Source organism: Pteronotus mesoamericanus, unplaced genomic scaffold, assembly GCF_021234165.1.
Source record: "Pteronotus mesoamericanus isolate MK-2021 breed Mesoamerican mustached bat unplaced genomic scaffold, CSHL_Meso_final contig_245, whole genome shotgun sequence".
NCBI classification, from domain to species: domain Eukaryota; kingdom Metazoa; phylum Chordata; class Mammalia; order Chiroptera; family Mormoopidae; genus Pteronotus; species Pteronotus mesoamericanus.
The window spans coordinates 335,977-349,487 of NW_026555103.1; the positions used below are offsets into that span (position 1 = coordinate 335,977).

Sequence of the window (13,511 nt, forward strand, 5' to 3'; positions counted from 1 at the left end):
TATGAGCTCTTTAGTATTTCACCTGCTCTCACTCCACCTCCGTTAGGTGATTCTAATATATTCTAAAGTGAACTACACATTAAGACACCTAGGGTGCTTTTGAAAAATGCCAGTGCCCAGTTCTACCTTCAGATATTCAGGATAACTGGTCTGAGATGTGTGGCCTGAGCAAAGATAATTTCAGTACGTCTCAAGAAATTACAGTGTGGGAATGGCTGTGAAGCCCAGTTCCACTACACCTGGGTCCACACCTGTGCCTGGTGCAGGTGCTTGGCCTTGAATCTCACACTTCTGCAAGTGCCTTTTACAAAGCTTACTGCCTTTAACTTACTGCCTTCTCCTTAAAACCTAGTCAGACACATCAGGCAAGAGAAAAGGAATATTTATATTAATGTTTTATTTGTCAGAATTTCCAGAACCAGGGTCTCTACTGGACAAGTAGAAAAATAGAAAATTTTACTACTATGAAAAGGCAACTATGACAAGTAAGTATACTCAGAAAGGGGCTCCTTGAACTCAAATAAATGCAGAGTTCAGCCTGGGCAGTGTAGCTTACAACAGAAAAGAACTTGTGTACCCACATTTTGAGATCTGTGTTTCCCTCCAGTTCTACTAGCTGGCCCAGTCCTGGAATCGGAAGCAGTCACTTGCTATCTTCCATACCGTATTGCTGGGTGAAGCCTGGGCAGTCAGAAGGAAGTTCTGGTTGAAGTCCCGTTGTTTGTTGCCTTCAAACTTTACTGTTCCACAGATCACAACGAGGACTGTGGTCTGGCTTGGGGTGGCTTCATCATGTACAGGCTGGCAGTCAACGACATTAATTTGGAACTCACTGGAAGGCAACATTTCAAAAAACTCACTCAAGGACTCTTGTCCTGAAACAGCATTTCCATTCCACACTAGGGTGGCTGTGCCCATGTACAGGCGGGACAGTAGTCGCCTCCGCTTATCCATGGTGGTGTAGTAGACGTTGACAAACTCCTCAGCAGCCCTGCAGGCCTGATCCACGTAGGTCTTGAAGTCCACTGATGCCATCTCTGGCTATGCTGAAGGAGGCCTCCTCCCAGGTGCTTCCTGCACCTGAGGGAGCCGGGACTGTGGGGCAGGAAGGTCGAAAAGAACCCGTGTCAATGCCAAACTTCATTCTGTACTGACAACTTTCCTATTGGTGGCAAAATAATTACATACTGTACAGAGATCATTCTAGGCTGAAATTGCTGTTGACACCTAATGTTACTCAGTTTGCTCATTTTAAAATAGGAGTTTTACCACTTGTGGCATAGTTGTAATGAGAATTAAAGACTATACTAAGTGCTTAGTTAGAAAAGCCTGATACCTACATGCTCAGAAAATGGTTGCTATTACTCTGAATTTTAAAAATCTCATTTTATAAAATAGTACACTTGACTATTGGAAGGTCACTTTTTCCTAAAAGTGTGGAACAATTGTGCCTGTCCCTAGAGAAGTGAGGAAAATTTATCCTAGATAAAGACAGTGGACCTTGTTGAAGGGAACAGTGGCCTGATAAAAGCCAATCAGATGACATATGCTCATCAGCTTGTGACAGTCTGCAACAGCCTATCATGAGGTCATTCCACAGATATTGGAGGGTTTTTTTTTTTGTTTGTTTTTTAAAGGCAGGTTTCTTAAGAGGGTAAGAGAACAAATGCCACAAGGACAGAACCAAATTGATGGCCATATTCCTCATGATAAGCTATAAGCAGCAAACCTAGCAGATGACTGGGAGTGAGAATGGAGAAAAGTTAGCATCTGTGAGCACAAATACCCACCAGGTATGTCCTGTGAGCCACTATGGAAAGACAGAATTGAAGAAGTTCTAAGGGGTGGTTGTGGGGAGTAGGGGTGGCAAAAAAGAATTTCAACTATAGATAAGATGCCAGATTTCCTCTAAAAAGTCCAAAAGCATAAAGAAATATATTTCCTACCCAGGGTATGGTACAACAACTATAGTTCTCTATTCTTTTTTGCATGATTAAAATATTTCACTAAAAAAATCCAACAGAAGACATTACTAAAATAGTGGATATGTTTAGACTTACAAAATTAAATATTGAACAATTGTTTTCATTTCACATATCTTTTTTAGTGAGACGGATAAAATTCCACATTGGGCTGGGAAGGAGTCAGATACTCTTAAGAGTTAAAAAAGGTGGAGGCCTCTGCCTCTTGTCCAGAACTGTAAGGGGCTGGGAAGGAGCATGGTACTAGGAATGAGCGGCTCCAGGAGCAGATGGAGACTTTGGTTTTTTTGGTTCCCTTCATGAACCTAAAGTCAATCCTCTACAAACACTGAGCTGGTTATTTTGCTAAGTGCTTTACACGCATTACCTCATTTAATGGTCTCCACAAATGGATGAGAGAGGGTATTACTATGATAATAACTATACTAATAAGAAAATTAAAACTTAGGTTTGGATTAAGGTCTTGGCAGTAAGCACACTCCTAATTTGTCATTTATAAGAATGTGCATGGGCCTTGAAAATGTTGTCAAGATTATGCTGTCCTTTTACTTATTTTTTAAGTTCCCGAACTTCTGAAATCAAGTCCCTAAGAGCACAGTTTCTGGACTGCTAGTTTGAAATTTTCCTTTCAAGGATCCACGTTTCTCTGTTGCAGGAATTCACAACCACCAAAGGTCCCCATTATCCATCACCCTGACATTCTTCAGTCTCTCCACCATCTCAGTTAAATCTCAGAAAGGCCCCTCTTCTCCACCCCAGTTCCAGGCTCACATTTTCGGTTCAGCCGAAGTGTGCTTTCCAAAAACAGCTTTAACAACCTGCCTCGCTAGATGTTTAATAAAACGACCACCTCCATTTGCTGTGGTTCAGTCACCTAATTATGGCCAACTCGTGTTCATCAAATCTGAGATAACGAGACCGAAAAGAAGTGAAATAAGAGATTGTGAAGGTCGCCGCTTTCTAAGGTCCCCGCCGTATAGTTCTTTGGAGCTGGTCCAGAAAATATGAAACAGGCCTCATTTCTGGTAGTGAATGGCTTTTACCCAAACAAGATAAAGCACGCTTTCTCCAGCCATCTTTTGGACCGATACCTGCTCTTCTGCAGGGACACTTCGTCGTCATGCAAATTTACGATCTAGCTTTCGCACAGGCCAAAGCCTGATACAGAACTAAAATGCTGCCACCTGGACAAAGATAAAAACCTGGCTTAATTCCGACAATGGAGAGTGCGTGGGAGACACACATGAGAGATAGCTAGTGAGTCCCTCAAAGTGCCCGGCAGGGGATCACCTACCTGCGCCGGCAAAGGCCGGGGTTGGCGTGGGTGGCGACCTCGGTCACCCCGGTCACTGTGGGTTGCACTGGCCCTTCTCCGGCGACCCGAACGCGGGTCACAGCTCTACAGAGAGCCCGCCCCTGAAGATCGCCAGGCGGGCTCGTTTCTACAGACCGGAAGAATCTCCCTTCGCCCCTTCTCTCAAGAAGAGGCCCCGCCTGGGCGGCAGGAACTGTGAGCACGGGAACTTGACACTACCCTGCGCTGGTTCCACCACGCTGCCAAGGTGCTCTGCGCTCAGGAGACCCCCCCCACCCCGCCCGCTCCCACGTCCCGGTAAAGGGCAGCTGTGCCAACCAGTGGGACGGTGCTCTCGGAGGCTAGCTCCACCTAGGTGTGGCTCAAAGGAGATGGCGACTTCCGGGAAGGGCGCTTTCCCAGAAGACCACTGCAAATCATCACTGGAGTTTTCATTGGTCTAACCGGATCACAGATTCCGGCCAACTGGTTAGGTAGGATTCCTGATTGGATAAAACTTCCAAGTTCCGTCCTTGGAGAACGAAGATTGCGGGTGAGGGGTCAGCTCTCCTGCTGGAGGAGGTGGCTTGATGAGAAATGGGGGAATGTGTGTGCACCCTCACAATGTCCCCCCTCCCCGCCCCCGTTTTCCATCAAAAATAACATGTGGGGAATCAGAATGTCCTGCGGGGCCACCAGGGAGACTCCACGAGTCTGTGAGTGAAGCGCTCAGAGCGTCTGTTGTGTTCTAGGCAATCAAGTACACATTGAGGAAAACCAATTTATGTTAAATCGGAAATTAAACTGAAGTGCAAGAGTCGAAGGTGTGGGTTGGGGTTGAGGTAACCAAAGTATGCCAAATAGGGAAACTTAACCTTTTTGTGTCCTGTGAGTTAAGGGCCAAAGAAGACCACCTCCAGCTCTGGCTCAGAACGTGGTTAGTATATGATTCTTTCTGTTCCCTGTCTTTGAAACTAGCTGCGTTTCAGCTAATGTGGAACCTGGACTGAAAACAGCAGGCTCAATAGAATGCAACCAATTATGGGACTCGGGAAACTTATAGTTTACAGCATAAATTTAAAACTTTGGTTTTTTCAGACAAGATTCGCATGTCTGTCTACTGGCCTGAAAGACTGAATAGTTCTTTGCAAATCTGTGGGATCCCTCTGGGCATGTAATTTTTACTGATGTTGCTGCATCCATAGAGTGTGCATGCATTCAGCTCATACCTCGTTAACTACCCAATGGCATACATTTGCTTGCATTCTAAGAATTCTTGCTCTCTGACTTCAGGACATATTTAGAAACTGGGTGGGCTTTCTAACACGGGTGACCCCTCCCACCCACTTAAATCAGTAGGTGAAAAATTGAGATTATAAAAAACTAAGTTGTCTGCTGAGTAGAGGAGGTAAACTAGCATCTACGGAGAGTATTGACACTAAAATGTCTTTCTAAAGCCTGAAACAATAAAATTAGGATGTAATATACAAAAAAAATCATAGCATTAATGGAATGAGAATGAGAGTTGACTTATTACATGCCCACTTGATGGGATGTCTACTGCTTTGACTCCTCATTTTTCCCACATAGCCCTTTTTATTAACAAATGGCCCTTGCCACCAACCCAGTGCCAACAGGAATCTACAGTCTGGGGTAGGTAAAAGGAGAGACATTATTCAGGTGAACAGTTTGCAAACTTGGGAAATACAGCCACTGGAGGAAACCAAAAAGTGTGCTCCCCACCCCCTCCCAAAGGGAAGGCACACTTCTTTTAGAGAGAGTGTCTGTTCTGGTCCCTGATTAGTCCATTTCTATCCAAATGGTGAATCCAAATTTGATTGGATTCCACACAATTTGATTGGTCCACATAGCACTGCCCTGATTGGTTGGAATTATGCATCCTAACTGACCTTTATGGAGATTCTCTGATTGTTTGGTAAACATGTAAATGAGGATGTAGCTGCACAGTTCTGATTGAACAAGGCAGGCAGGCCCATTGGTCAAAATATGATTCCAGAAACTTCCTTATAAAGGTTGGCTCTGATGGCACAAAGTCTTGGCAGCCTGATCTGCTGTGCTTCCCTGACATGCAGTGTGCATGAGAGGCTTCTGTCAGCAATGGCTGCCAGATTGGGGTTATGAATTTGAGGCCAATTAACCAGGAGGACCCCTTCCTGGCAGATGGCCATATTTCTTCTTGGAACCCAAAATTTAGTTTTTAATGACTTTAGTGGAGATATCATTATTACCGATTTTACAGATGAGGAGGCTGAGAGACCTGTTTCAAAGCTGAAAAAGCTGGTTAGGAGAACATTTGTCTAGCTCCAAGATCTAGTAAAAATGCAAGGCTTTAGCCCTGAGAGCCAGCAGAGCCAATAGCAGGATGATGGGAGAGCAGGAACCTTTCTGATTTGTGTTGCCATCATCTAAAATTGTGCCTGACCCATAGCAAGAACTCAATAAATACTATTTGAATAGACAAGTCTGGGTCCAAATCACTGGTCCACAACATTCTAGTTGTAATTATTCCCCTCTAACAAGTCACTCCTGTACTCTTAGAAGCAAGTATGTTTTATTCTAAAAACACTCTGGTCCTTGATTTTGGGAGGTTAGAGAAATTCCTGGCTCTGTGGAGCAAAACACAGGCACTGTATGTCCTGAGCACAGTTGTGGAGTGGTGAGGGGCCTAGTTTGGACTACCAAGTTTGGAGGATTTTATAGGGGATTTTAGGGAAGATGCTGTTTCTGTTTCCCTTCTGTACATGTGATGTGTGGATTGTGCTGCTGCAGCCATATTATTCCCTGAGAGGGAAGCCCCTTGATGAGACAGACAGGAGAGATAAGGAGAAATGAAACTTTTGATGACATGTTGGGGATGAAATCAGCCCTGAAGTTTGGATATCTCAGTTTTAAGAGCCATCAAATTCCTTTTCAAAATACTATCTTAAATTGGGCCATAAACATAAAGGTACTTTTGTAACTTACAGTATTTTGCCATGTGTAATGCATTCCCATGTATGAAGCACACCCATGTTTTGGGCCCAAACTTTCAGGAAAAAGCCTTTTTTAATTTTTCAATTCAGTTTTTTATTTATTTATATTTAGAAACAAAACAAATTATCATATTCCAAGGTATTATTTTGCATACAGATATCATTATTGCTGCCTAGAGTTACACTTTTAATGCATAAGCATAAATAGAAGAATTAAAAATATTTATATAGATACAGAATTAGTACTACCTATGTATAATATACATCCTTATTTCCCCCTCAAAAATGTGAGCAGGAAGTGCACATTATACATGGCAAAATACGGTAACTTCTGTGCCTTACTATACTAGCAGAATGATTGTGGCAAGTGAGTTAACTTCCTTGACGCTCAGCTGCCTCATTTGTAGAATGGGGACAGTAATAATATATATCTCCTTGTGTTGATGTGAAGAGCTAATGAAACAATATGTGGTGTTTAGTGTAGGACAGACCACAAAAGAAGCATTCAGAAATGTTAAAATGCTTTGGCATTTTGCATTGACAGCACATTCCTTATTTGCCAATAATTCCTCCAATACCTAGCTTTTAAATTTTGGGACAAGCATGCTGACAAACCCTTGCCAACATTTGTTGTCAAAATCAAAGAACTGCCTTGTGTGTGAAGCTTGTGCAGAAATTGACACCCACAGTGTCCAGTCTCGGGAAGACAGCATGTGCATGCAAAAACTGTTACTACCTTGCATCTCCAGCAAGTGCTATGGCAGATTTCATAGTCATGTGTGGACAAACTGTTATAGACCTCTCATGTTACCTGCTCTTACATGACTGAAATTCCTCCCAAAAGAAGTAGCCTCTGTATTCTTTCCTATAGAATCTAGGCAGAAGTGCCAGCCGAGTTTCAAAAAAATGAGATGGCTTCTACCAGATTCCCTCCCTCCCTCTCCCTGCCCCACTCCTGCACCCTGTCCTTGTCCCTCTCCCTCTACCTCTCCCTGTTGATTTCCCTCTCTCTCCCTGTCATTCTCCCTATCACTCTCTCTCCTTTTCTCCCTCTCCCTGTCTACCCTCCCTGTCCCTCACCCTCTTCCTGTCTCTCTCTCTTTGTCCTTCTCCCTCTCCCTGTCTCCCCCTCTCTCCCTGTCCCTCTCCTTCTCTTTCCCTCTCCCTATCTCTCCCCCATCCCTCTCCCTTTCTCTCTCTTCCTATGGCCCTATCCTTCTCCTTGTGCCTCTCCCTGTCCCTCTCCCTTTCTCTCTGTTTCCCTATGTCCCTGCCCCTCTCCCTTTTCCTTTCCTTATCCTACTCCCTCTTCCTGTCTCTGTCCCTCTCCCTCTCCCTGTCCTTCTTCCTCTATCCTTGTCCTGTCCCTGTCCCTCTCCTTGTGCCTTCCCAGACTCTCTCCCTCTCTCTGCCCCTCTCCCACTTTTTCTCTCTGTTCATCTCCCTGTCTCCCTACCTCTTTTCTTCTATGTAGAAATGAAGAGACTGAGTCTTCTGTATTTTAAGATTTATAATACGAAGTAATAAGTATTGGTCAGAATTCTATTATGATGACTTTTGATGGGGCTTTTGGTTGGAAAGGGTGAATTAATACTTTGGGGATTGGGTTCTTGGGGGAAGGTCCTCAGCAGGTCAGATATGGCTTTAGAGAGAATCTCAGACACAGGAAAATAATGTGAGTATCATCCATTTCTGCTAATGAAATCTTTGTCATCCCAGTCACTTACACCTAAAACATTTCATTGGTCACTTCTCCCTCCATCCCTTTTCCAGTATGCTTCATGGATCTCATATTGTATTTTCCAGTATATTTTGCTTAGGAAAAAACTACCAAAGAAAAAACATGCAAACAAAACCATCAGATCTTAGAAGAAGGAGTATTTTCTCCTAACACCAATAGTGCCCCTTGCTCGGCCAGCACCAACACGATCTTGGGGAGTGTGTTTTGGCTGCTAACTGGGCCTGTTGGTAGTTTGAAAGCCCTGGTTGTCCCAGGGGCATGTTGTAGACACTGCTGATGCCCTGCCTGAGTTTGTTTTTTTTTTTTACCAGTCATTACACCACTCCCTAGCTGCTCTTTGTGTTGGCAAGCAACCCCAAAAGGACAGCAAAGAGCACCCACATCCCAAGAAGCATCACACTGTGACAGCACTCATGCCCAGTGCTCCTTTGAGTCCAGGCTGAGGCTGCAGACCTTATTTGGCTGCTATCTTGCCCTGCCCTGCCTTCCTTTCTCTGAGTCCTCCCTCTATTCATGGGCACTCACATCCCCATCTCAGGCTGTACTTCTGTGAGACCTGACTCAAATAGGTGTTTCAGCCCCTTCTTTTTCATATTTCTCACCTCTGTCCCCAATCTTTTCCATTCCCTCCTCCCCCTCATGGGCTCACACTTGGATTACTGCAAGCTTTTTTTGATCTTCAGGAGTCCAGCCCTGCCCTCCTATTTAATACATTTTACATGAGCTGCTCTATTAGCTCCCTCACATATGTGCGTTTTCCTACATGTATACAGTTTGGTTCTCAAACTGTCTGTGGTGTGCAACTGTAGGCCAACAAATTACACAAAGGGCTTGCTTAAACTGTAGATTCCAACACCCGTTTCTGACATTTTCTTTTAATCAGCCTTGGCAGGGCCTAGAATCTGCATTTTTAATAAGCCCCTTCCCATCCACATGATTTGAATTTTAAGAAATAGGCTTTAGATGACACTGATTTGCTTCAGCTTTCTGAGTTCTGGACCCAGTTTGTTCTCCTTTCTAGAGCATATCTGAGGAGAGGATGGGTAACTCTTTCATCTTTGTGGGAGACAAGCTTAGCTCAGCCTCTGAGTAAAGTAGCTTCGTGTCATAAATATTTGATAAAGGGGAAAATAAACAAAATATGAAAAGAGAGGAAGGAGCAAGGCCGAGTATGGCCAGCCTGTGTGTGGGTGGTCATCAGGGACATTGTAAACCACCATGAGGTTCATTACACTTTGTGAAGTTTTACTATGCCTTGAACTATGTGTGCCAGACTGTTGACAATGGAGTGTAGATTAAGTTCCACAAAATTATCTTTGATGGAGAAATTCTTCCAACTTCAGGCCTTGTGTGGTAGTGACAAAAAATGAATCCAGGATGTATCATGGAACCAAGAATAACATCTCACTTTTTCAGATAAAATTTTAACTGAGGTATTGTGTCAGCCCTCTAAGACCTGATCTTTTCTGAAGATGGCAAATAAATGCATAGGTGTACATGGTAAGGTGGCAAAGGAGAGGCATCTATCTTACCCAAGGAAAGGGCCCCATCCTCATTTCACCTCATTTTTTATACTGTTGGAGTCCATTGTTGAATTTAGCAGCAATGAAAAGGGGTTTGGTTGGCTTCACATGTAATGAACTTCCATGGAGGAAGAGGACTGAAAATATGGATTTGGGAGCCTGAGAAGGGGGTGAGGACTGAGTGGGAGTCTGCTGGGGCACCCGGAAGGCATGAAGAAGGAATGAGTTCCTAAGGTACAGGGTGGGAAGGGGAAATGCTTCAGTGGGACCTTGGTGCATGATATCTGGGAGGCTTCACAAGGGCAGCTCAGTTTGGGAGGGGGCATGTGTCTTGATGCTGGGGGAGCCCATGGGAGGAAGTCTGTCCAACCCATAAGCCCTGACAAACCAGAGGTCAACAAGCCTGAGGTAGCACTATGGACTCTGCATTCCTGATCCTTAATAACAGTGTGGTGTTTGAAACCCTGATACTTTGGGAACAGGAGCAATGGCTGGGAGCTAAGGGGCCTCATTGGGCCTCGGGGTCCCAGGAGCTTAGAGAAGTAGGGACATTGGGTGACTTTGTTCTTGGGACTCAGATAATTAAGAAAATGGTTCACCAGTTCTGTGGGCCTGCCTCAGGGGTCCATTGCCTCCCTGGAGAAGAGCAGAAGGTATCCCTGATGGAAGGTAGCCAGTGGTGATAAAGGTGGTTACACTCAGCTACAGCTTTTACCTCAATCAGGACAACTCCCACTTACATGCAGAATCCCCTTTCAGAAGCCCTGATTTTGTTCTTGTCAGTGTTTCTTAAATGCCTGTTGTTTAGAAACAAACCCTATAATTTGGAAATCAGATCAGAGAATATTTTACTTTAAAGAACTATAAAATGATTGCAAACGTATCATTATGCACTGACAGGTTTCCTGACTGGCAACACCTCCCAGATTTTTCTTAGAAGGGCAAGTTGATGCTCTAAACTGAACACTGTTTCTCAAGATTCTGAATTAAAATCTGTTTTTACTGTCTTAAGTAATCATTGTATGGCTTTATACATAATTTACAGAAATCTTCACAACAGTTCTATGAATGGGTTTCATGGTTATTCCATTTTGAAGATTAGAAAACTCAGGCTAAGAAGGTAAGGCATTAGTTTGAGAGGTATATTAGTCTACTCAGGCTGCCATAACAAAGTACCTTGGACTTAAACAACAGAAATTTATTGGGGTATTGGCAGCATTAGTTTCTTTTGAGGCATCTCTCCTTGGCTTGTAGATGGCTGTCTTCTCTATCTTTACATGGTCTTCCCTCTGGTATGTGTCTGTACAATCTTTTATTTCTTAAAATTTGTTTTTGCTTTTTCCCAACTTTTATCAAGATATAATTGACATATAACATTGTTTAAATTTAAGGTGTACAACATTTGCAACTTACTGCAAAATGATGGCCACTGTAGATAGCATTAGCTAACGCCATCATTTCATCAAATAATTACCATTTTTTTCTCATTTATTCTCTTTATTTTTTCAAATATATTTGTCTCTGCCTTCCCCCGACCACCTTCCCCCTCCCGGCCTCCCTCCCTCAGTCCTTCCCCTTTGGTTTTGTCCATGACACCTTGCTACACATTCCCCAACCCTCCCCTTCCCTTCCTTTCCCCCCCGCCCCCCGTGCCGCCCTCCCTCCATCTCTCTTGTCTCTGTTGGTTTCTTTCCCTTTCATTGTTGCTGGGCTTATTTTCCTTGCATCTTTGTATTATTGGTTAGGTTCTTCTTATAGGTGAGATCGTATGTTATTTGTCTTTCACCCCCTGGCTTATTTTGCTTAGCATAATGCTCCCTAGTTCCATCCATACTGTCACGAAGTTTAGTAGTTCTTTTTTTCTTTCTGCTGCATAGTATTCCATTGTATATATGTACCATAATTTTTTGATCCAGTCATCTACTGATGGGCATTTAGGTTGCTTCCAACATTTGGCTATTGTAAATGGTCCTGCTATGAACATTGGGGTGCAGAGGTTCTTTTGAGTCAGCGTTTTGGAATTCTTAGGGTATAGTCCCAGCAAGGGAATCACTGGATCAAAAGGCAGTTCCATTTTCAGCTTTTTGAGGAAATTCCACACTGCTTTCCACAGTGGCTGCACCAGTCTGCATTCCCACCAACAGTGTACTAGGGTTCCCTTTTCTCCACAGCTTCTCCAGCACCTGTTGTTTGTTGATCGGTTTATGATGGCCATTCTGACCGGTGTGAGGTGGTACCTCATGGTGGTTTTGATCTGCATTTCTCTGATGGCTAGTGATGCTTAGCATCCTTTCAAATGTCTCTGTGCCCTCTGTATCTATTCCTTGGAAAAGCGTCTGCCCAGGACCTTTGCCAATTTTTTGATTGGATTGTTTGTCTTCTTGGAGTAAAGTCGAGTGAGTTCTTAATATATCTTGGAGATCAATCCTCTATCTTATGTATCATTAGCAAATATATTTTCCCATACGGTTGGCTCCCTTTTGATTTTGTTGATGTTTTCTTTTGCCGTGCAGAAGCTTCTTATTTTGATGAGGTCCCACTTGTTTAATCTTTCCGTTAAGTCCCTTGCTTTAGGAGACAAATCGGTGAAAAAACTGCTGCATGGGATATCTGAGAGTTTCCTGCCAATGTTCTCCTCTAGGACTTTTATGGTGTTGCGACTTATATTTAAGTCTTTTATCCATCTTGAGTTTATTTTTGTGTATGGTGTCAGCTGATGATCCAATTTCAATTTTTTGCATGTAGCCGTCCAGCTCTCCCAACACCATTTGTTGAAGAGGCTATTATTGCTCCATTTTATGCTTCTGCCCCCTTTGTCAAATATTAGATGCCCATAGAGACCTGGGCTTATTTCTGGGGTTTCTATTCTGTTCCACTGGTCTATGGGTCTGTTCTTGTGCCAGTACCAGATTGTTTTGAGTATGGTGGCTTTGTAGTAGAGTTTGATGTCTGGTATTGGATCCCTCCTACTTTGCGTTTCTTTCTCAAAATTGCTGTGGCTATTCAGGGTCGTTTATGGTTCCATATAAATTTTTGAAATGTCTGTTCTATTTCTGTGAAATATGTCATGGATATCTTAATAAGGATTGAGTTGAATCTGTAAATTGCTTTGGGTAGTATGGGCATTTTGATGATATTAATTCTTCCAATCCATGAGCATGGTACATGCTTCCATTTATTTGTGTCTTCCTTAATTTTTTTCTTTAATGTTGTATAGTATTCTGCATATAGGTCTTTTACCTCCTTGGTTAAATTTATTCCTAGGTACTTTATTTTTTTTCTGGCTATATAGAATGATATATTTTTTCTGATTTCTTCTTTTATTTCATTGCTGGTGTACAAAAATGCCCTTGATTTCTGAATATTGACTTTGTATCCTGCTGTTTTGCCAAATTAACTTATTAAGTTGAGTAGTTTTTTGGTAGAGTCTACAGGGTTTTCTATGTACCTTATCATGTCATCTGCAAACAATGATAGCTTTACTTCCTCCTTTCTTATTTGGATGCCTTTTATTTCTTTATCTTGTCTGACCACTGTGGCTAGGACTTCCAATACAATGTTGAAAAGCAGTGAAAGCGGACATCCTTGTTGTGTTCCCAATCTTAGTGGGAAAGCTTTCAGTTTTAGCCCGTTGAGTATGATATTGGCTGTAGGGTTTTCATATATGGCCTTTATTACGTTGAGGAATGCCCCATTTATTCCCATTTTGCTGAGTGTTTTGATCATAAATGGGTGCTGTACCTTATTGAATGCTCTTTCTACATCTATCGATATGATAATGTGGTTTTTGTCTTTTATTTATGTGATGCATTATGTTTATTGATTTGCGTATATTGAACCATCCCTGCATGCCTGGGATGAATCCCCCTTGGATAATCTTTTTAAGGTATTGCTGGATGCGGTTTGACTATATTTTGTTGAGGATTTTGGCATCTATGTTCATCAGCGAAATTGGCCTATGGTTTTCTTTCTTGGTAG

The 13,511-nt window shown here is 42.9% G+C and overlaps 1 protein-coding gene across 1 annotated transcript; it reads right to left on the minus strand.

Moving 5' to 3' along the window:
- Positions 1 to 407: 407 nt before the first annotated feature.
- On the minus strand, positions 408 to 3,531 carry NXT1 (nuclear transport factor 2 like export factor 1). Its single transcript, XM_054572899.1, has 2 exons — positions 3,277 to 3,531; positions 408 to 1,095 (listed from the first exon to the last, which is right to left on the minus strand). Exon 2 carries the CDS (start codon positions 1,033 to 1,035, stop codon positions 613 to 615), a length of 423 nt encoding a protein of 140 aa, XP_054428874.1. The 5' UTR covers positions 1,036 to 1,095; positions 3,277 to 3,531; the 3' UTR covers positions 408 to 612.
- Between the last annotated feature and the right edge of the window lie 9,980 nt (positions 3,532 to 13,511).

Excerpts from the sequence above, each read along its gene's own strand:
- NXT1 (XM_054572899.1), bottom strand. The coding sequence starts at position 1,035 with ATGGCATCAGTGGACTTCAAGACCTACGTGGATCAGGCCTGCAGGGCT.